The sequence below is a fragment of the Oreochromis niloticus genome, linkage group LG22 (assembly GCF_001858045.2).
Source record: "Oreochromis niloticus isolate F11D_XX linkage group LG22, O_niloticus_UMD_NMBU, whole genome shotgun sequence".
NCBI classification, from domain to species: Eukaryota; Metazoa; Chordata; class Actinopteri; order Cichliformes; family Cichlidae; genus Oreochromis; species Oreochromis niloticus.
In genome coordinates, this window is record NC_031985.2 from 11,022,371 (window position 1) to 11,045,236 (window position 22,866).

General features: G+C 36.6%; 1 protein-coding gene and 1 long non-coding RNA gene across 3 annotated transcripts in view; one reads left to right on the plus strand and one right to left on the minus strand.

Moving 5' to 3' along the window:
- LOC112843496 (uncharacterized) overlaps positions 1–22,866 on the minus strand; it is a 46,103-nt gene that overhangs the window by 18,832 nt on the left and 4,405 nt on the right. The window lies entirely within an intron of this gene.
- LOC109196494 (C-type lectin domain family 4 member E-like) lies at positions 1,355–22,462 on the plus strand. 2 transcript variants are annotated; one of them, XM_019350534.2, is made up of 10 exons: positions 1,366–1,393; positions 18,190–18,354; positions 18,766–18,876; positions 19,921–19,998; positions 20,204–20,272; positions 20,425–20,484; positions 20,633–20,692; positions 20,865–21,016; positions 21,113–21,237; positions 22,205–22,462. In XM_019350534.2, exons 2-10 carry the CDS (start codon positions 18,324–18,326, stop codon positions 22,407–22,409), a joined length of 891 nt encoding a protein of 296 aa, XP_019206079.1. In that variant the 5' UTR covers positions 1,366–1,393; positions 18,190–18,323; the 3' UTR covers positions 22,410–22,462. The 2 variants fall into 2 exon arrangements, with proteins under 2 accessions (XP_025758036.1, XP_019206079.1); XM_025902251.1 differs by lacking the exons at positions 18,190–18,354; positions 18,766–18,876 and adding an exon at positions 1,912–2,022 and having other exon boundaries at positions 1,355–1,521.

The following is a 22,866-nucleotide window of genomic DNA, read 5'->3' on the forward strand; positions in this document are numbered from 1 at the left end:
AGAAACACCATTAAATGAGAAAATGTGTTCAAACATTTGACTGCTAGTGTAAAAAGTTTCATAGTTTTAATCTTTAAAGCACAGGGTGCAGATAATGTCTAATATAGGAATGATATATCAGTGTGGTGCTAAATCAAAGCAGGAATAAAACCACATCTGTGCATAAAAGTTGAGACACATATCAGTGTATATAATAACACTTAAACCAACAACAAAAAAGTTAGAAGAAAAGAAGGAACCAACTGTTATCAATTATAGGTGATATTTTAATGTGTGGTCACTCACTACAAATGTCTTGTTTCCTGTGGCTCTGCTTCTCGCATTCGACGTTGTGAGACACTGCTGTGAGAAAACAGTGAGAGAAACTGTAATTGACAAAAACATTTGACATTCTTGTAGCTGCACAAAGCTGCACTGTGTTAGCAAAATATTAGATATTTAGCAAATGCTAAGCAAGTGTTAGGGACAAAAGAAATATTTTTTAATGTGTATCTGCTCATTAGATTGTTTTATGTACTTTAATAATGAAGGCTTGTAGAGGAAGGCCACCTTTGACTCAGAAACTAAGTGCTCAGCCAGACTGAAAAACAGGAAGTTGTAGTGCACAGGCATATTAATAGATAAGACACAGAAAAGAGGAACTTTCCATATAAGCAATGTTTGAGACTGTGTGACGTGTAAAGTACCAAAATAACACCTATATGAGACACAGTTTATGATTCTAATGTTAGAGCTCATGCAACTGGCGTTTGAGCTGTGCAGGGGTCTCTCTCTTCCGGAAGATGATTGAATAAAAAGAAATATAAATGTTTTAACACTATGAATCGGTTTTCTCTGTTCTGTCATGGGGAAAAAAGGATCGGGGTTTAATACAAGACAGAAACATGTTTTCAAAAACAGCCATAAAATGTACTCTTATTGAAATTAAATGAAATTAATTAGCATGATGATTAATGATGAGATCACAGGTAACAAAAATGATGAGAACAAACAGTGATTGTAGAGAGTTAGTTAGGACTGACCAACAGCTTTGTTTTGTCTTTTTTTCTGTTTTTATAGAAACATTTCACATTTTCCATAAAAGATGGAAATTATTGATGTGTTAATAATAGAATTTGTCATGCATGGAGCTAAGCAAATGTTTGAAATGAGTTTTCAAACATTTGTGTTGAACAGGTTTGTTTTTTTTTAACGGCTGTTTGAGAAGCTTCTCTGGCGGTAATATTTTTTCTGCTCTAGTATCTCTTTGATTTTGTCTTGAAATAGATGAGCTGCGCTGTAGATAGACCCTCCTCCCCATCCTTTAAAGTCATCAGGAAGTTTTTTTTAACAGAGCTGTGAAAGGTGTTGTGCTTCATTTTTCTTTGAAAAGCCTGAGGTGAGGGTCGCAGAGGTGAATCTTGATGCAGAATTTTCAGTAAATATTGAAGGAATTGATTAAAATAATAAGACACAGTTGGACTAACTCTGAAGTCAGCTGAAGCCTCAGTATGATGAGCCGTCCACAGAAATTCATAGAAGGTAAGAACAGTAATGTGGTGGTAAATCAACAGGGAGGAGAAAAACTTTTTATACATTTTTGTGAACAACGCTGTCATAAAATGTAACGTGTACTGAAATGAAACAGTACTCTTTTAACTGAAATATCTTAACCTTTTACTTCGAATTTTAAAATATAAATATATTAAAAAGGTCATTTGAAGAAGTCAGCCTTATTGTTATGTAATATGCACTTTGTCATGTTTCTCGTTGGTCTAATCCAGCTGTGATTCTTACCTGTTTTAATTTTTTCTTTCATTTTAAACAAGACAAACACATATCTTTACATCTGTCCTCAGATGCACTCGAGTTAGAACTATTTATTAAATGTTTATGTACTTGTGTGTTCGCTTTCTGTCTCCTCTAATTCAGGTGAAGCTCTTCACTCTCAACATGCAAAATCAAACAATGCGTTAAAGCTCAGAGTGGCCGTGCTGGTTGTCTGTGTTCTCCTGGTATCGGCTCTCGTGGTAACTTATCTCTGTGAGTTTGTAGTTTTATTCATGTAGCTTTAATTAAATAAGTGTCTGATCTACCGTAAATTATTGACAATCAAAATGTTTATTATAAAATTGTGAAGAAAAATTTGTTATTTATTATGTTATTTTATTTGTAAGCTAAGTTAAAAATCATAATTAAACTGTGACTCAAACATTCTTATTCATGAATCTCACGCAACACACCCGCAGCCGTCAGTGGAAGAAGAATGCCTGGCTAGCGTCTTATTTTTAACATTAACTTTATTAAATTTTAATATTAGCATATATACAAATTATATTCAATTAAAAAATCAAATACAGTTTTATTATAAAAACTTTAGAAGTGGTAGCAATACGCATTCAGGTCAATAGCCAATGATTTTAGGATTAAAAAAGTTACTTTGTTCTCTGGTTATATGCACATATTCTTTACCTGCATGCTACCAAAGCCTGCTCATATGTGAAAAAAAATCAAGACTACAGGTGTACTGAAACAAGAGGTTCTGGTAACAAAAATCTTCTCATTGGCTTTAGACTCTGGAAAATCATATTCAGATACAGATGAACAGGTGATGGAGAAACAGGTTTACCTTTTAGGTGAATGAGTTGAAGGGAAGTTATGAACTGTTTCTGAGAGACAAATAACACCAGGATCCTTTTCTAAGTAGCTGACAGCTGGTAACTGTGCAGGGGCGGGTCTAGGAAAGCTTTGCCAGGGGGGCAGGTAGGGCATTAACAGGGAAAGGGGGGCTCAAAGAAATACTTTTCTTTCTTATTCTCATTTAAAATGTCTCGTTTTTAATAAATAATTTCCAGAATCTTACAACCAAAGTTTTCATCTGATGTAAAATGTATAGAAATCATACATATACCAACAAGACAGTGTACATCACTGTCACAACAGCGTTTGTTTTCATTCAAAGGCCGATTTTTTTGTCCCAGTCCAGCCCTCATACCGACCCAGTACTGGTAATTTTTCTTATGCAGACGAGGCATTATTTCTGTACCATTATTTAATTCCAGAGGTTTTTAAGTTATTTTTTTTGCACTTGTTGACTTGTAAAAGCCTATATGACATATTTTATTTCATAATTCATTAACCGCACAGAGAAGGCATCGTTTAAATATGTTAAATTTGTTTCTTTAAGCAAGTTCTTCATGACTGAGCTAAGTGTCCTCTTTTTTGGAAATCAAGATATGGTCACCCTAATTCACACTCATTCAGAAAATAACAAAAAAACAAACATTTGGAAGTAAAAAAGTGCAAATGACTTGAATATGTCAAACTATACTGTTCCAGATTAACAGATTAGCAGCAAAGATTATCACCTTTAGAAGCAATAACTTCTCATTATTATTAGTCGTATTAGTATATTAGCAGTAGTAGAAGCAGTAGTCTGACGATCAATCTCACTCTGCTCACTAATCTCTCACCATAGTAGTCTAGATGCTGGTGGTGGCAGAGATGAAGCAGGTTAATACTTGGATGAGGAACTTATTTTGGTCAGGATAACTTGGAGATGAGATGAAGGCAGGGTTATGGTGGGTAATAAAATGAGTGGCTCAGAGTGAAGATGACAGAATTAAGTTACAACATGGGAAAGTGGAAGTGATGTAAAGAATAGACTAACAGCACAAAAGCACCCAGGAACGCAGGCAGATGAGTGAATACAGAGCTTCCTTACTGAATGTATGTGTAAGCATCATCACTAATGCAAACTGAGCTAAGTAAAAATGAAGAGTAGATGGCAGCAATGCACATCTGCAACAACCTGTTGTAGAATAACCAGCCTGTCCAGCACAGAGGATAAACCGCAGAGCAGGTTAATGTGGGAAACGTGTGTTGGCATGAATCTCCTCGACGTTTAAGTAATCAGATTACTTTTAAAGGTGAAATCAGATTACACAAGTAATCAGATTACCCCTTATGGTGTACTCAAATTATATTTTATCATCACTGGAGGAACTTTGATCTATTCTTCTCTGCAGAGTTATTTTAATTCAGCCACATTAGCAAAGTGCCAAAGCAACTTACATGTTTACATGTTATTTTTGAGACATTCAGATGTTGACTTACGCTTTGGATAACTGTCCTGCTACATCACTGTGCTGTATTGTTTTATTTTTTCTTGTATTTTGCTTTCTGTTAATGTTGGTGAATAAAAGCCTGTTTGGTCTGCACCTCATCTCCGCCTCGAGCCTCCTATTTTAATCCAGCAGATGGTCTTGATTCAGTTATTAAAGCTCCATCTAGAGGACAGAGGCAGCAGCTACAGTTTGTACATTAATGGGGTTGTTTTTCAGGAGCTGGGCCCAGGCCCTTAGTTCTAGTGAAAGGAACTCTTCAGCATACCAAGATTTTTTGTACAATTTAATGCTCTTTGTGGGAAGAGTTTGTGGCTGGCCCCTTCCTGTTCCAACATGACTGCGCACCAGTGCACAAAGCAAGGTCCATATAGACATTTATAAGTGAGTTTGGTGTGGAAGAACTTGGCTGTCTGCACAGTCTTGTCCTGAACTCAATACAACACCTTTCAGATGAAAATGGGATGTCACTCAAGTTCATTGTTGTCATAAGCAGACAACAATGTAATGGTAAAAAGAAAACTTTGGAGAGCAGTTGTGACTACATGACTACAGGATGCAGTGTGAGTGAGATTGACAGCTGGTAGCTTTCGCTGAGCTTTTCTTTCGCTGAGACCACAAGGCCAGTAAAGGTAGAAGATGACCTGAAGAAGATAGTAGGTTATCAACCATGCATGCATGTATAGTTAATTAAAATGTAAAATCCACAAGTTAAAAGAGAATCCTCTCTGGAAAATGATTACATGGTTTTCGTCTTTTGGGTTTTTCCTGTTTTATTTTGAAAGCTACTTTTCCTTTTTGTTCCTTATCCACTGTGAGGTCATATTTTGAATTTAGCGGCTCTCGATGCCTAATTCCTGGTGATGTCAGTTTTTTGTGTTAGGAAGGGGATGAGAGATGAAGGTTGTGAGTCCTGCAATTAAACTCTGGAGAAGATTGCAGCGCCTGCAGGGCTGTGGTCCTTGTGGTATTTTTATTAATTTACAAAAGAACAGTAGTTTCCATGAAATGTATAAAAATGGATTTTGTGAAAAGTGTTATTCAAATATGAGGAAGTAGACTGTGGATGAAGTCTCCTCCCCGTTATCATGATTCATGAGAAAGTTGTGAAACATGAAAATGAGGTACAGTGTTTCTTTTGAACAGCCTAAAGAGAAGAGCAAACATAGCTTCAGGAGAAATATCGCCAAATACTTGTGTTTTTCTTCTATTGTCAAAAGCTTCAGTAAAACATAAATCTTTATTAAAATACTTCTATTATTCAGAGACAGCTGGACTAATTCTGAACTCAGGATCTTTAAGCCTGAAACGATGAGCCATTCAGACAGTGGCAATGTGGGGGAAGGTAAAGACGACTTTTCTTTTGTTCTGTATAAAAGCTATTTGACCATAATATGTTTATTCTGGAATAAAAACAGGATCATCTGCACATTTAATTAATCCACCCTGTCTCCTCTAAATATTCAACAGATGAAGTTTTTGAACCTCAACATGAACAAGTAAACAGAGGGTCAAAGGTCACCACAAAAATAGGGGCGGTGGTGGTTGTCTGTGTTCTCCTGGCAACTGCTGTCTTTTTGACGTTCTACTTCTGTGAGTTTGTACACTTTATTCATAAACTTTATTTAAAATCAATAACATTTCTGATCTGCTTTAAATTACCAAAGAAACAGAATTTATATGTGCTGTTAGCTCACAAATGCACTGGCCATCTTCTGACTTCAGCACTTTATTGCAGCCACAGGAAGTCTGTGAAGAGACGATTTCACGCTCATAAAATACAAAATCACATCTGACATGAAAGATACATGAAAGTCAAGACACAAGACAATTCACACACACACAAGACATGAAAACATTGGCAAGAGTGTTGGTTTGCAGCTCACGTTTAATTAAAACTAGCAACAAAACTTGTTGTTCACAATATATGTGACTCCCTACATTTTTCTTTTTATTTAATAACCACTGTCATTGTGGTATTTTAAAATGCTGTTTCATCTCCCTGAAGAACACCTACTTCCTCAAAACGTCTTGCTTACCTCATGGCACACCCGTTAAGAACCACTGGGCCAACATACAATAAAGCTTAATGTCATTTGGTGTTAGTGTTGATAAGCTTACAGGTGAATGAGTGATTGCTTGGAATAACTTTTGGTTGCTGCTACATGATCTCAGTTTGAGTCACATCATTTGGAGGCAGACCTGCTGATGCTGCTGCTTCACTCTCTCTGGCTCTTTTTGAAATTAAAGGATTTGATGGTGTTAAGCTGTGCTGAGTTATTTTGATTGTGTCATATCTAACACTGACTCTGCTTATAGCTAAATCATTCTTAACCTGTTCATTGTGTCTGCGCACATTTCTTTTGACAGAACGTTGCTAATGCAGTTATTCTGTGTATTTCCTGTGACGATAAGTATCAAGTCCTTAGTTTTAGCTCTCTCTCTTAAGCAACATAGACGGTCAAATTTGTATTTATTAAAGTTAATAAAACCTGTCAAAAATTCATAATGTTTTACTTTACATTAAATAATTTTTATAGTATTTTATGTTCATATATTTAACTTATTCTTCTTCATGGTTCTCATGCAACACACTGGTAGCTGTCGGTAAAAGATAACTGTCTGACTTGCCATTTATTTTTAACATATTAATTATATAAATTTTTAATATTAGCATAAACATACAAATTATATAAAATTTAAAATTAAAAAACATTATTTTACCATACAGTTATATAATAAAATACTTTATTCATTCATACTGCATTCAGTTAATGAAATATTAATTCATAACTAAAAAATATAAAAATTGTGTTATAACATATCAATAATAGGTTATGACATAATCAATACATGTCAGAAATTTATTACCGGTTTTAGTACCTGATGAATGTAATTTTGACAGGATGTTTTGTTAAATATTCTTTATCACACTCGCACCAAATCTGAAGGAATTCACTATTTCTTTCTGGCATATCAGTGATGTCCAAGACAAAAATAAACACATCAATAAATAAAGAAGATTTTAAGCTGAACCAAAGTCAGCCAAGTTACTCTACTCTCTGTTTATATGGATGTATTGTTTACATGCTACCAAAGCCTGCTCATATGTGAACAAAATCATGACTACAAGTTTGCTGAAATAATAGCGGTTCTACTAACAAGACCTTCTCCTTGGCTATTGACTCTGGAAAATCAAAGGCAGATATTCTTTACAGAGATTAAGTGAAGCCAAAAACAGTAGTGACTGAGTTTTTTTTTCTTATTTAAGTGTTTGAGCTTTTGAAAACCAAGGAAATGCTCAGAAAAATTGAATTGGAGCGGGGAAGTTTTAAAATTCATGTCACGGGTAAGAAAATGAGACTCCTACACTGCAGTTGTGGACTTTGAATTTTGTTTATGACCTCTGCAATTTAATCACATAACACAACATTTCTCCTAAACTTTTACTTTCCCAACATTCATTTTCTGTTCTGTTTGTTCTGTTTTTTTGTTTGTTTTGTTTTAGTTTTATTTTTTTCAGAGAGATTGCCTGAAATCAAACCATGCAATACAGTGACGCCCACATGTCCATTGCATCCTGAAATTAAAATAAGTAAGTTATTAACTTGTCGCCATGACTTGTATCTGCAGAAAGAGATGGAATAAAAACATATACAGGATCAAAAGAGCATCCTGCTACCCCAGAATAAAAAAAGAGACGATTATGCTGAAAAATTTATTGAGTAAACTTTTTTAAATTTCTTTTTCATAACAGTAACACAACCTTGCAGCACAATAAAGCCTACAACCACAACCTCACAACCTCCTGAAGTAAACATGAGTAAGTTTTAGATTTTGTCTTTGACATGTTTTTTATCCTGTGATTGAAATAAAGTTGATGGACTGACAGAAATGATAAGATAAGCTGTAACTACAGGACAGAGGCACCTCCTTCTGCCTCCAAATCACACAAACATAAACATGATTTGTTCCACCTGAAGAAATATCTTCCTGTAATCTCTTCAAAGATGAACCATGTTACAAATGTGAGGATGACTGGAAGGAACATGGAGGAAATTGCTATTACTTCTCCACCAATTCATCCTCCTGGAATGAGAGCAGAACTGTATGTAAAAGTAAAGGAGGAGACCTGGTTAAGATAGACAGTGAAGAAGAGCAGGTATAAAACATTTCTGCAGGTTCATGTCTCACCCTGATGTTTCATCATCACAGGACTGAAAGATTCCCAAAATAATTTAATCAAATGTTCCTGTTTAGAATTTCTTGAGGAAAATTTCTTGAGGAAAAAAGGAGATATATATATATATATATATATATATATATATATATATATATATATATATATATAAGATCCTGTGGGACTTCCAGATGCAGACGGACAAAATGGTGGTGGCTAACCAACCGGACATAGTGGTGGTAGACAAACAGAAGAAGACGGCTGTAGTGATCGATGTAGCGGTTCCGAATGACAGCAATATCAGGAAGAAGGAACACGAGAAGCTGGAGAAATACCAAGGGCTCAGAGAAGAGCTCGAGAGGATGTGGAGGGTGAAGGTAACGGTGGTCCCCGTGGTAATCGGAGCACTAGGTGCGGTGACTCCCAAGCTAGGCGAGTGGCTCCAGCAGATCCCGGGAACAACATCGGAGATCTCTGTCCAGAAGAGCGCAGTCCTGGGAACAGCCAAGATACTGCGCAGGACCCTCAAGCTCCCAGGCCTCTGGTAGAGGACCCGAGCTTGAAGGATAAACCGCCCGTAGGGGCGTGCTGGGTGTTTTTTTTTTTATATATATATATATAGATATAGATATAGATATATATAGATAGATAGATATATAGATATATATATATATAGATATAGATATATATAGATAGATAGATATATAGATATATATATATATATACATACATACATACATACATACATACATGTATACATATATATACATATATACATACATGTATACATATATATACATATATATACACATACATACATACATGTGTACATATATATACATATATGTATGTATGGATAGATAGATAGATAGATAGATAGATAGATAGATAGATAGATAGATAGATAGATAGATAGATAGATAGATAGATAGATAGATAGATAGATAGATAGATAGATAGATATCATCTATTCACAACAGTAGTCACCTTAAGGTGCATTATACTGTGAGGAAAAAGGAACCGCAAAAATCAGACAATCCCAGTAGCATTTTATTAAAGTGAGTGAGGAGGTAAGTGGAAAGTGAAGAAAGAGAAGAAACACACACAGAGACCAGGATAGAACACAAACACAGGGAAAGAGAAGACAAATTTTGTGACATCCAATAGTGTCATATAAAAAGACTAAACACATTACAAAAACACTTTTGTTCATTTCCAGAATCAAAGTTCAGGTTTTACTTACTTACTTACTTTACTTGACTCTTAACATTCTTTCTGTTTTTCATCCTTTAGTTTGACATTTTGGAAGTTTTTGAGCCCGATGATTGGAAAGGGAAAGATCCTGATGGAGAGGACTGTGGGAGGATGGGGCCAGTGTATTGGTATGATAATTCCTGCAAAAGATCTCGTAGAAGTATTTGTGAGAAATCAGCAGTGGCTGTGTGTGTCTAAAATTCAGGTCAGCATAATAAAAACAGTGGAAGTAAAGGACACATTGAGACAATTTTTCTAAAGCTAATGCTGCAAACATTTAAAGGTTCCATTCAGAAATGTTTAAAGAAAAAAAATGTGTATGTGTCTAAAATTCAGGTCAGCATGTATTTTTTTTTTTTTAAACAACTTGAGTAGAGTGTGTAAAGCTCATACCACAAACATTTAAAGCTGCCTTTCAGAAATGCTCAATGAAGAAAAAAATCTGTATCATGTATAATAAAATAAATGTGAATAAATATTATGTGTGCAATGTTTTCTTATTGATCTATTATCCCTTGATGCGACTGAACTGGTGTTATGCACCTAAAGACAAATGAGGATCAGAAGTATGCCGCATGTCGACATCTGAAATTTTTGCCTGTAAGAAACTTAAACTACATAAACCGACTTCATTATTACTCAATCAACTCAGGAGGGGAAAGTAGTGCTCTACTCACACGGTGTGTACTGCAGGTGGGGAAGTTTTGACTTCTAATGAAGACATAATCTGGAGGTGGAAGGAATACTTTGTGGACTTCCTTAATCCCACTGACATGCCTTTGCTAGGGGAAGCAGAGTCTGGGGAAGAGGGGGACAACTCGCCCATCACTAGGGGCAAGGTTACTGAAGAAGTTAAACAACTCCTTTGTGGCAGGCCCCATGGAGGGCATGAGCTACAGCCCCTGAGTTCCTGAAATGATCTAGATCTGGGGTGTCAAACTCCAGGCCTTGAGGTCCGGTGTCCTGCAGGTTTTAGATATCACCCTGCTTCAACACACCTGAATCAAATGATTAGTTCATTACCAGGATTCTGGAGAACTTTAAAACATGATGAGGAGGTAATTTAGCCATTTAAATCAGCTGCATTGGATCAAGGACACATCTAAAATCTGCAGGACACCGGCCCTCGAGGCCTGGAGTTCGACACCTGTAATCTAGATGTTGTAGAGCAGTCTTGGTTGATATGCTTCTGCAATATCGCATAAAGATCTGGGGTGGTGCCACTGGACTGGCAAATTGGGGTATTAGTTCCCATCTTTAAGAAGGGGTGTGCTCCATCTATAGGGATCACACTCCTGAGCCTCCCGAGGATGTCTACTCACAGGTACTGGAAAGAGTTTGTTCATTAGTTGAACCTCAGATCTAAGAGGAACAATGGGGTTTTCTTCCAGGTCGCAAACTCTGGACGAGCATGGGTGAGAGTGTGTGGGAGTTTGCCAAACAGGGTTCAATGCCCTGTTCAAGTCCACAAAATACAGTTTGTGGAACTGAAAAAGACATTCGACCGCATACCTCAGGGTATCCTGTCGAGGGGGCTCCAGGATTCTGGGTTGTCTGGCCATGTAGGTCTGAAGGCATGGCCCTCCGCTGAAAAAGGGTGGAGCATCCACTCTGGGTCAGGAAGAAGTTGCTGCCCCAAGTGGAAGAGTTTCGTGGGACCTTGTTCACAGGTGAGGGAAGTTTGGAGTGGGAGTGGTCACAGCTGCTGTGATGCTGACACTGACACTGCTGACCTACAGTCACGAGTTCTGGATAGTGACTGAAAGAATGAGATTGTGGATATAAGCAGCAGAAATCAGCTTTCTCTGAAGGGTGGCTGGCCTCTCCCTCACAGACAGGGTGAGGAGATCAGCCATTTGAGATGGGCTCAGAGTAGAGCCGCTACTCCTTGTCATGGTCCTGGGCCATGTTGGCCCAGTATTCTTAGGTTTCATGTATTTTGTTCCTTATTTAGGCCATGCTTCCTGGGTTGCTCTGTTACGTTGTTCCTTATGTGTTTTCCCCTTGTGACTCTTACCCCCTGTGTGCCCCTCTGTGTATCTGTGAGCCCTCGTCTCTCCTTGTGTTTTATTCCATGTTTTCCCCAGCTCGTTATGTCTGTGCTCTCCCCGTGCTCTCTCTCCTCCTGTCTGAACCTCTACTTCCTGTTTTACTTTGACAGTCTCCCGTCAGTGTTGCGTTCACTCCTGTTGTGTCTTGTTATGATTATCAGTGTCACCTGTGTTCCCCGTGTGCTCCCACTTCCCTCGTTACCCCTCTGTGTATTTATGTCTGCGTCTCCCTCAGTTCTGTGTCGCGTTCTCCCTCATGACTGTGTGCCCCTCCGTGTGTTTCCTCGTGAGTCAGTTCCTTAGTACTTCCCAGTTTAGTCTCATATTATTTTGTATGGCCTTTATCTTTTGTCAGCAATAAAGCTGTATTTTGAGTTCAGTCCTGTTTTCCCGTGAGCTTGCGTTTGGGTCCTCATCCTGCCTGCGCACAGCCGAATCATGACACTCCTTCTCGTTAACAGGAGACAGTTGAGGTGTTTCAGGCATCTGATCAGGACACCCCTTGGGTGAGGTATTCTGGGCATGTCCTACCTGGAGAAGGCCAGTGGTTAGACCCAGGACACACTGGGGAGATTATATCTGTCGGCTAGCCTGAGAAAGCTTCTGTGTTCCCCTGGATAACCTGGAAGTGGTGGCTGGGGAGAGGGAGATGTGGGTTTCTCTGCATTGGTTGCTGCCCCCGCGACCTGGCCTCAAATAAGCAGGCAAGCGGGTGGGCGGACAGGCAGACAGACAGACGGACAGACAGATGGACGAACAGGCGGATGGGTGGATAGAGAAGTTGTAAAAACGTAAAAACGTGTAACTGATCAACTGTAGATCAATGGTTTATTTGAAAAATTCCATTCAAAATTCAGCAATTTCACTCTTGTTATAGGCCATATAGCCAGTTGCTTAAAGAAGGCTCAGCAGCGGCTGGATTCCTCCATGTCCTGAGGAAGAATAACCTGGACCAGAAGCTGCTGGCCTTCAACTGCTCCTCAGTGGAGCGCATGCTCTCCTACTCCCTGGGTGTTTGGTACTCAGGGGCCACTACTGAGAACAGGAAGGCTGCGCAGAGGGTAATTAGCACCGCCATCACCAGATCCTTCTGTCACAGGAAAACCAGAGCCATCACAGGTGACTCCTTCCAATCTGCCCACCACCTGTTTGACCCGCTGCCCTGTGGTCGGTGCCTCAGCTCAATCAGGTCCTACACCTCCAGGCTCACAAACAGCTTCTTTCCCTGTGCCATTCAGACTGTCAACAAACACTATTTTCCCATACACCACCCTGCCCACCACCCTCATTAATCTGAGCCATGGTTTGAGTAAAGGATGAGATAAGGGTTACAGGAGGAAGTCTGTGACCCTCATAACCCAGACCACTCACACACGGACTCTATTCAGACCAAGTCTTTACTCATGAGCCCTTTGCAACTCATTCTCTAATGTGTGTGTCTCTTATTATTGCTATTTATTTCTGCTGTCTACTATTTATATTTGATTCTACCACAGTTGGCAGTTCAAAGATTTCATTATATAGTTTGAGAAATTGTTTATTTCTCAAACTGAGTGCAAGTTTAGCTCAGATGGATGAGCATGCAATCGTATGGCGCATAGCTGAGAGCGGCTGGTTTGAGTCCGACCCGCGGCCTTTTATTGGACACATTTCACTGCATGTTGTACTTGTATAACTATGCATGTGACAAATAAAGGATCTTGAATCTTACACTTTTTTTCCTACTGCACAATCCATGGAAAATACATCTATAAAATATGTGTTTTATGGAGCAAGTGTTCACTTAACATTTCAAAATGACAAAAAACACAGAAATGGAACAGAGAGGTGCAGAAAGTTGAGTTTTCCAAATTTGGCTCTGGACTAAAAGTTGACCAGCATATCTTCAGTGACCTTGATGATCTTATAGTTATAGTTTCATAGTTTCACAGTTTCAAATGAAAGGAAACTAAAAGTGTTCTTCAAGTCAAATCTTCATGTTTAACATTTAACAGAAGCTATTTTACATAAAGAACCTTATATTATAACTAACAAATATTTAAAGTCAGTCTTAAGGCTCATCTGTCTACCAAAAGAATTATCTGCAATAATACAAAGTGATGTTTTTTCTATGGTTTGTCAAAGCTTGAGTAAAACATGAATTCTACAGAATAAAGGTTTTTGTCCAGTTCTGATATCAGGATGTCAAAGCCTGGCATGATGAGCCATCCAAGATGAGCTACACAGGAGGTAATAAAATTCATGTGGTGAAAAATCAACTGACAGCTGAAGAAGACGGCACTTTAGTCAAAATGGACTGATCATCAAACAACCACTAATCTGGACAATGCTGCAGGGTATTGCTTTTTGCTGGTATGCAGGGATAACATATTATCCGCACACAAATTAAAGCAAAACTTGAGATCGCGTTCAGTGTATCTGAACATTTAGTACAGCAAAGAAAAAACAAGCAAGGAAAGGAGGGGCTAATTCTTAGATTATGTGATAATTTAACTTGTGGTTTCCTCAGTCACCCATGTTGTTGTCTGGTACACAGTGTGCTCTGTTTCCTGTTTGGCTCATGCAGCTGTGTTTGTCACAGCTATCTGATTTACCATAAATAAGAGGAAGTGAATGTTTACAGGTAAGTTGTGAAATACTGTGTGCACAAACATCATGGCCAGCTTATGACTTTGTTGTTTTAATTCAGTTGGCACAACTTTAATTCCAAAGAGAGAAAAAAACAAGCTACAAGACAGATGTATCCAGCATCTAAATTAAGATAAAAATATATATCTACTATTATCTGAGTTTACATGGCAATATTTGCCAAGCCCCTCCTTGTAGTGTTGTTAGTCTCATTAGTTAAGACCTAATTTATAATTAAAGGTTTGCCCTGTTGTTATTATTATAGTTTTATACTTTCAATTTACTGGAGTTGATGGTACACATGTCTGAAAAAGTTGAAGGTAAAATTATTTACTTTTTTTTATGAAGCAAATTGTTTGTTGGATATAGTGAATTCAATCAAAACTGACTGAATTCACAAAATGTCAGAGGATAGCGGCTGGTTTTAAGATGCTGTTTTTTCAAATATTATACTTTGTAACATTTTCCTGAATGCAAACACAACCTGCGCAAATGTTATTGGTGAATAAAATTAGCACTACAGGCAGAATGAAAATAGAAACTAAAAAAGTACTTAAAAAATTGTCCCTGGGTAAACTCCAAATTTATAAACTGTTGCTAAAAGTTACTAATTTGTCTGGATTTCAATTTCACATGGTTGATCTTATGAAAATCACAGAAACAGATAAAAAGATTGAAGTGAGGTGCAAAATTGTAAATAGCATTCTCACCAGTAAGACTGGGAAACTCTTATGTTGCACAGTTGGATTAAACTTGGACCATCGGTGTAATTGAACCTGGTGACACACAACAATTATTATTATTCGCACTTGTTTATTCTGTTTTGTGCGTCACATTTCCAAGTTCTGAATTCATCTTACTGAAAGACTGTATACATATATTTTCTTTATCCTTTATTTGAACAGAGAGTGAACCTGTTAGTTCAATTTATATTCAAGTGTTTCTTTAGTATTTTCAGACTTTAGTTCTTAGTTCCAGCTTCCACTTAAAATGTTTATATCCTGTGATAATTACAAAAACATATGGACTGACAGATGATTTTTTTGTGAATATATATATATATATATATATATACAGTAAGAAGAGATGTTTTTCTGCTGTCAAAGCATTAGATGTTAACAAATAATAAAGAATTTTTGAAGGAAGTGTTTTTGTGATGCAGCAACAGCGGGACTAACTGAGGTCAGGATGTTGAAGCCTCTGCATGATGAGCGGTTCACAGAGCTACACAGACATTACAAACATTTGTGTGGTGAATAAAGGGAGATGCTGTCAAATCTGAATAACAAAAGTTTTTGCAGAAACAATATTATCTGCAGCCAAGTTAAAACAAAACTTAGACCACTTTGAATCTTTTAACCTTTTAGTGTATTTGGTAATATTTAGTACAACAAAGAAGAAACAAACAAGAAAAGGAGGCGTTAACTCTTAGACTATGTGATAATTTAACGTGTGGTTTCTTCCACCAACCATGTTGTTTTCTGATACACAGTGTGCTGCATTTCCTGTTTGGTTGATGTAGCTACAGTTCCCACAGCTTTCTAATTTACCATAAATTAAAGGAGGAGGAGAATGTTTACAGTAAGGCTGTAAAATTATTGTGTACCCAAAGGTATGGCTCACAACTGTGACAAATGCAAAACTTTAACTCAAAAGGTTAAGACAGCCTATGGTAAATGGTAAATGGCCTGCATTTGTATAGCGCTTTTCTAGTCCATAGGACCCCAAAGCGCTTTACACTACATTCAGTCATTCACCCATTCACACACACATTCACACACTGGCGATAGCAAGCTACATTGTAGCCACAGCTGCCCTGGGGCGCACTGACAGAGGCGAGGCTGCCGAACACTGGCGCCACCGGGCCCTCTGACCACCACCAGTAGGCAAACATGGGGTTAGTATCTTGCCCAAGGATATTTGGCATGCAGCCAGGATGCAGCCTGGGATCGAACCACCGACCTTCTGATTAGTGGCTGACCTGCTCTGCCACCTGAGCTACAGCCACCCCTGTAGCCTACAAGACAAATATAACTAATAATGTCAATCAGTGTCAAGCCCTGCTTGGGAGGGTTCAAGGTCACCTAATCCAGCCTTATCTACAAGCTTTATCAAAAGAAAAGTTTTAAGCCTAATCTGTCTAAGCCTAACCCCTGAGAGGGTGTCTGTCTCCCAAACTGGGAGCTGGTTCTACATATAAGAGACTGCCTTCCATTCTACTTTTCAAAACCCTAGGAACCACAAGTAAACCAGCAGTCTGAGAGTGAACTGTTCTATTGGGGTGATATGGTACAATGTATTGTAAAAAAACAATTAATAAAAAGACCTGACCTGACCACCGAGACCTTGTATGTGAGGAGAAAATCTTTAAATTTGGGTTTAACGGGGAGCCAATGAAGAGAATCCAGTATAGGAGAAATATGCTCTCTATTTCTAGCCCTTGCCTGTATTCTTGCTGCAGCATTTTGGATCAACTGAAGGCTTTTCAGGGAGGTTTTAGGACAGCCTGATAATACTGAATTACAATAGCCAATCGTATGAGTAATAAATGCAATGCAACTTTTTTCGCTGTCACTCTGAGATAGGATGCCACTAATTTAAAAAATATTGTGCAAGCGCAAGAAAGCAATCCTAAATATTTGATTAACATGCACATGAGTCTTCACAGTGTTACTGGAGGCCAAGGTAATACATTCCAGATTAACCTGAGTTTTATATGAATTTAGAAGCAGGAGATTAGAGATTATCTAGGCCTGTATATTGTTAAGACTTTACTGCAGTTTAAGTAATTGGTGTGTGTCTATATAGTCTCAAACACTGCACAGAGGTCTCTTCAAACAAAGCATTTTTCTGTAGAAGATCAGTTAGCTTTTTTACAAATACTCTTTGAAATAAAAGGAAAGGTGGGGCTTGGTCTATAATTAACTTAAACCAGATAGCTGGTTTAAGTCATTGCTTTTAAAGTAATGGTTTAATTACTGCAACCATAGAGACCTATGGTACATAGCTCATTAACAGAGATAGATAAATCATATTTCAGATTGAAGTTTTAATTAATGATAGGGCATTTTTGAGCAGTCTTGTAGGAATGGGATCTAAAAGACAGACTGATGGTTTGGAGGAAGGGATTACTGAAATTAACTAAGAAAGATCAATCAGAGAGAAGGAGTCTAAACAAACATCAGTTTATGCTCCAGACATAATGGTGATAGATCCTGCAAAACACCTCCTAAAAGTATTTGTGGGAAACCAGCAGTGATTGGACATAAATCTGTATGTGTCTAAAAGTCAGTTCAAACTATAAAATAGGTTGAACAGAGGATGCAGTGAGGCTACTTTTATTAAGCTAACACCAAAAACATGTCAAGCTTCCTTCCAAAAATGTTTAATAAAAAAAATAAAATATCCTAAAATAAATGGAAACAATATGTTGTGAATTTTATATGCAAACAACTGCCAGAAAAGTCATGGCTATTACTGTGAGCCGTCGATGATTGAGATGTTACAGTGAACACTGTGATTTTTTTCTATTGAAATTAAAGATGTGGTGTGTCTAAAACTATTATCTATTAAAAAAAGAAGAAAAATTAAGATACAAATGCACATTAATAAAACATTCAAAGCTCCTAAAAATAGATAAACAGTTGGCACAGATGAGCAAGTTATTTAAGAAAATTAACATTTGAGATTTTGCCTTTATTAAATCATATTAACTAAAAATGGACCAGCAGAGCTTAGCTGACCTCGATGATACTGAAAATAATTAGCTTTGTAATTTTAAATGAAAGACAAATTAAATTGTTTTTGAAACATGGAGTGCGGATAAAGTGCAGCGAGAGAAATCGTTATAATTGACAAACATATGTAATGTCCTTGTAGCTGCACAAAGCTACACTGTGTTAGGAATAAATAGGATAGGATAGGATAAAATAGTAAACAAGCACGACAAAAGGTGGGGGTGAGGGTCGCAGAGGTGAATCTTGATGCTAAATTTTCAGTAAATATTGAAGGAATTGATTAAATAATTAGCACCAGTTTCTTTTTGTTTTTTACTGTGATTCAGACACAGTTGGACTAACTCTGAAGTCAGGAGCTTGAAGCTTCAGCATGATGAGCCGTCCACAGAAATACATAGAAGGTAAGAACATTAATGTGGTGGTAAATCAACAGGGAGGAGAAAAAGCTACACTTTTTATGAACAATGCTGTTTTCATAGGACGTAACATCTACTGAAATTAAACAATACTTTTATAGTTAAAATATCTCAACCAGGGCTTTGTCACATGAAAATATGAAAAACCTTATGAAGAAATTTATGAAGAAACAAATTAGTCAACCATTTTGCTGTCTAATATACAGTGTTTCATGTTTCCCATTGGTCTAATCCAACTGTGGTTCTCACCTGTTTTAAACTTATATACTAGACAAACAGTGAAATTATATTAAGCGGTGAAATATCTTTACATCTGTCCTCAACTGCACTACAGTTAGAACTATTTATTAAATGTTTATGTACTTGTGTGTTCACTTTCTGTCTCCTCTAAATCAGGTGAAGCTCTTCACTCTCAGCATGCAAAATCAAACAATGCGTTAAAGCTCACAGTGGCCGTGCTGGTTGTCTGTGTTCTCCTGGTATCGGCTCTCGTGGTAACTTATCTCTGTGAGTTTGTAGTTTTATATGTGTGTCTTTACTTAAATAAGCGTCTGATTTATCATAAATTAAATGAGAATCAGAATGTTTATATTAAAAATTTTAAAAGAAACTCAACTTATGACCTTTTAATTCATCTGCATCATATGAAATACTTATATTTTAAAGTTCTAACAGGCTTCAGAACAAATCTGTCCAGTACTTTAATTAAATATAAAAAGAATTTTGAAAGTATTTTAGCTCTTATCAAAGGTCAGTGAGCTATATTATCACCTGCTTTCCTATAACAGTCAGTGTCAAGTCCTTGCTTCTAGCATTGTGTCTTATGCAACACATGCAGTCAGTTTATAATGATTTATTATGGTTAAAAATAACCCTGATATAAATACATAACATGTCATAATTTTGAGTAATGACATAATAAATATAATAAATAATTGGATGAATGGCAAAGTCATTCACCAATGTGTTTTACTCTGAGGTGAAACTATGCTTTTTAATGCTTTATTATATATGTATATGAATATATGTATATATATATATAAAAAAGTGGTGGTAGACAAACAGAATATATATATATATATATATATATATATAGATAGATAGATAGATATATATATAACTTTATATTATCTATATATTAGTTTATTACTTGCAGATTAATTATGATTTTATGATTTTATTATGATTTTTTAATGAAATTATATTCAATTATATTCATTATATAATTGAATTATATAATGAATTATATTCAATTAAAAATTGAATATTGAATATAATTCAATTGAATATAATTCAAATTCATTTAAAAGCATTTTTTAAACTTTTCATTTAAATCATAAATTACCACTTATAAAGTTAAATTATAACTTTATAAGTGGTCGCGCTATGCATTCATTTCACAATGACATCAGAAAGGTTCTGGTAACGAAGATCTTCTCATTGGTTATAGACTCTACAGATACAAATGCAAATACACTTCATAGAGATTAAGTGAAACCAAAAATATTACTGACTGATTTTAATTTTTTCTTATTTTATTTTTTTAATAAGTGTTTGAGTTTTTGAAAACCAGGGAAATGCTCAGAAATCTTGAACTGAAGCAGAAAAACGTAAAAGCCGATGTCACAGGTAAGAATATGAGACTCGTGTACTATAATTTTATACTAAACTCCTTCATTTAATCACGTAACACATATAATATTATTACATTTTGCTTATTGTTTTTTCCTAAGATTTTAAGCAGGAAACATTTTCATACTTGTTATTGATCCTGATGAATAATTGCTATTCTTTTTTTTAATCCTATTCTTTCTCTTTGTATTGTTTTTTTTAGAGAGACTGCCTGAAATGAAACCATGTAGTACAGTGCAGCCCACATGTCCAGAGCCTGAAGTAAAAATTAGTAAGTTATGAATTTTGAACACATTCTGAACTGCCAAAAGAGATTTATTAAGCAAATAAATAAAAATATGAAATTATATATAATATATAAAAATATATAGCTACAGGACCCATGGAGCAGCATGCTGAAAACTAATTTCTTTTTCAAAACAGTAACACAACCGTGCAACATAATACAGCCTACAACCCCACAACCTACTGAAATAACCACCAGTAAGTTTTAGATTTTGTTTTTGACACGTTGTTTTATCCTCTGATTAAGGAAACAGGATAAAAGGAGAATTCTGCTGCAGCCAAATAAAAAAATAGATGATCTTGCTGAAATTTTTACAAAAATGTTTTTATCTCTTATCCATACCAGTAACACAATCATACAGCACAATACCGACTACAACCCCACAACCTTCTGAAATAACTACGAGTAAGTTTTATATTTTGCCATTGGAATGTTTTTTTAATCCTCCAATTAAAGAAACAATGATGACTGACAGAATCAGTATGTTAGATTTCAACTGCAGGACAGTCTCCTAATACACAAAAATGAACATGTTTTCTTCCACCTGACTGAAGTCTTTAATGTATTCCCCTCAAAGATGATCCATGTTATAAATGTGAAGATGGCTGGAACCAACATGGAGAAAATTGCTATTATTTCTCCACAAGAAAATCATCCTGGAATGCAAGCAGAACTGTATGTAGAACTCAAGGAGGAGACCTGGTTAAGATAGACAGCAGTGAGGAGCAGGTATAAAACATTTCTGCAGGTTTATGATCTCAAACTCATGTTTCATCCAAAGATGGGAAGTTTCACAAACTAATTTAATCAAATTTTCCTGTTTAGAGTTTCTTGACGACAACCATTCAACAAATGACAGGGAGATATGCGATTTATTTCTGGATCGGACTGACAGACTCAGCAGAAGAGGGCAAATGGTTGTGGGTGGACGGCTCCCCACTAAATGAAAGGTTTAATTAAATCCAATTACATTATATTACATACACAAACAGTCAAAAGTTTGGAGACACCTTCTCATTTAATGGGTTTTCTTTATTTTCATGACTATTTACATTGTAGATTCTCACTGAAGGCATCAAAACTATGAATGAACACATATGATATTATGTAGTAAACAAAAAAGTGTGAAATTACTCAAAAAAACGTATTATATATTATATTATATGTATTTTTTTATTTTATTTTTTTTAATTCTCTGCGAGCTGTCTATCCTTCAAGCTCGGGCCCTCTACCAGAGGCCTGGGAGCTTGAGGGTCCTCCGCAGTATCTTAGCTGTTCCCAGGACTGCGCTCTTCTGGACAGAGATCTTGTTGTTCCTGGGATCTGCTTGAGCCACTCGCCTACTTTGGGCGCCACTGCACCTTCTCCACCTCTTCTCTGAGCCCTTGGTACTTCTTAAGCTTCTCGTGTTCCTTCTTACTGATGTTTCTGTAAATCAGAACTGCTACATCGATCACTACGGCCATCTTCTGCTGTTTGTTTACCGCCACTATGTCCGGTTGGTTAGCCACCACCATTTTGTCCGTCTGTATCTGGAAGTCCCACAGGATCCATTCTTGACCACCCTAGGGGGCGTCTCCCATTTTGACCTCGGGACTTTCAGGCCCTGGTATGGTAGACCGCAGCCTCTATGGATCTTGTGTTCAGAGCTTGTTCCTGTGCTGCTATGATTAGTTACAAGTAACGCGTTACTGCCCATCTCTGGTGAGGAGGTAGGAGAAAAGAGAGGAGAGAAAAGAAGGGCAGAGATATCGGAAAAAAGAAACACAAACAGTGGGAAAGAAGTGACACATTTCATGACATGCAGTAGTGGCATATAAAAAAAACTGAACAAAATCTGAAAATATTTTTAGTCATTTTCACAATCAAAGTTACCAGCTTTCACTGTTGCTGTTCTTTCTGTTCTTAATCCATTAGGTTGGCATTCTGGTACTTTCAGGAGCCAGATGATTGGACTCAAGAAGATTCTGATGGAGAGGACTGTGTGAGGATGAGAGCAGTGTATGATTTGCATTATTTGTCAACTTGGTTTGATAAATCATGTAAAGCACGTGAAAGAAGTATTTGTGAGAAACCAGCTGAGGCTGTGTGTGACTTCACTTCAGTTCTGGAACAACAGTGAGAGTAGAGGACACAATGACCTATTTTTCTAAAGCTAATGCTGCAAACATTTAAAGTTTCCCTTCAGAAATGTTTAATGAATATATATACATATATATATATATATATATATATATATATATATATATATATACACACGTTTGTTTACATATGTTTACAATTAAATAAATGTCAATAACTGTTTTGTGCCCGGTCTTCTTATTCATTTATTCATGTAGTACGGGTTAAAACACCAATGTTAACTGTGAATTCCTTATTTTTTTTCTCTTTATTCATAATTTTTAAGAATTTACAAAAACAATTTCCTGGAAAATGTGTGAAGAAAAAAAAGACCTCAGTCTGTTTTTCTGTGCTGCTTAAAAAGTCACAGGGGTGATATCACACCTTTACCTGCTGCATGATCTTTTGAAACTGTAGATGTTTTGTTTATAAATAATAAAGAAAAGTACTACACCTAA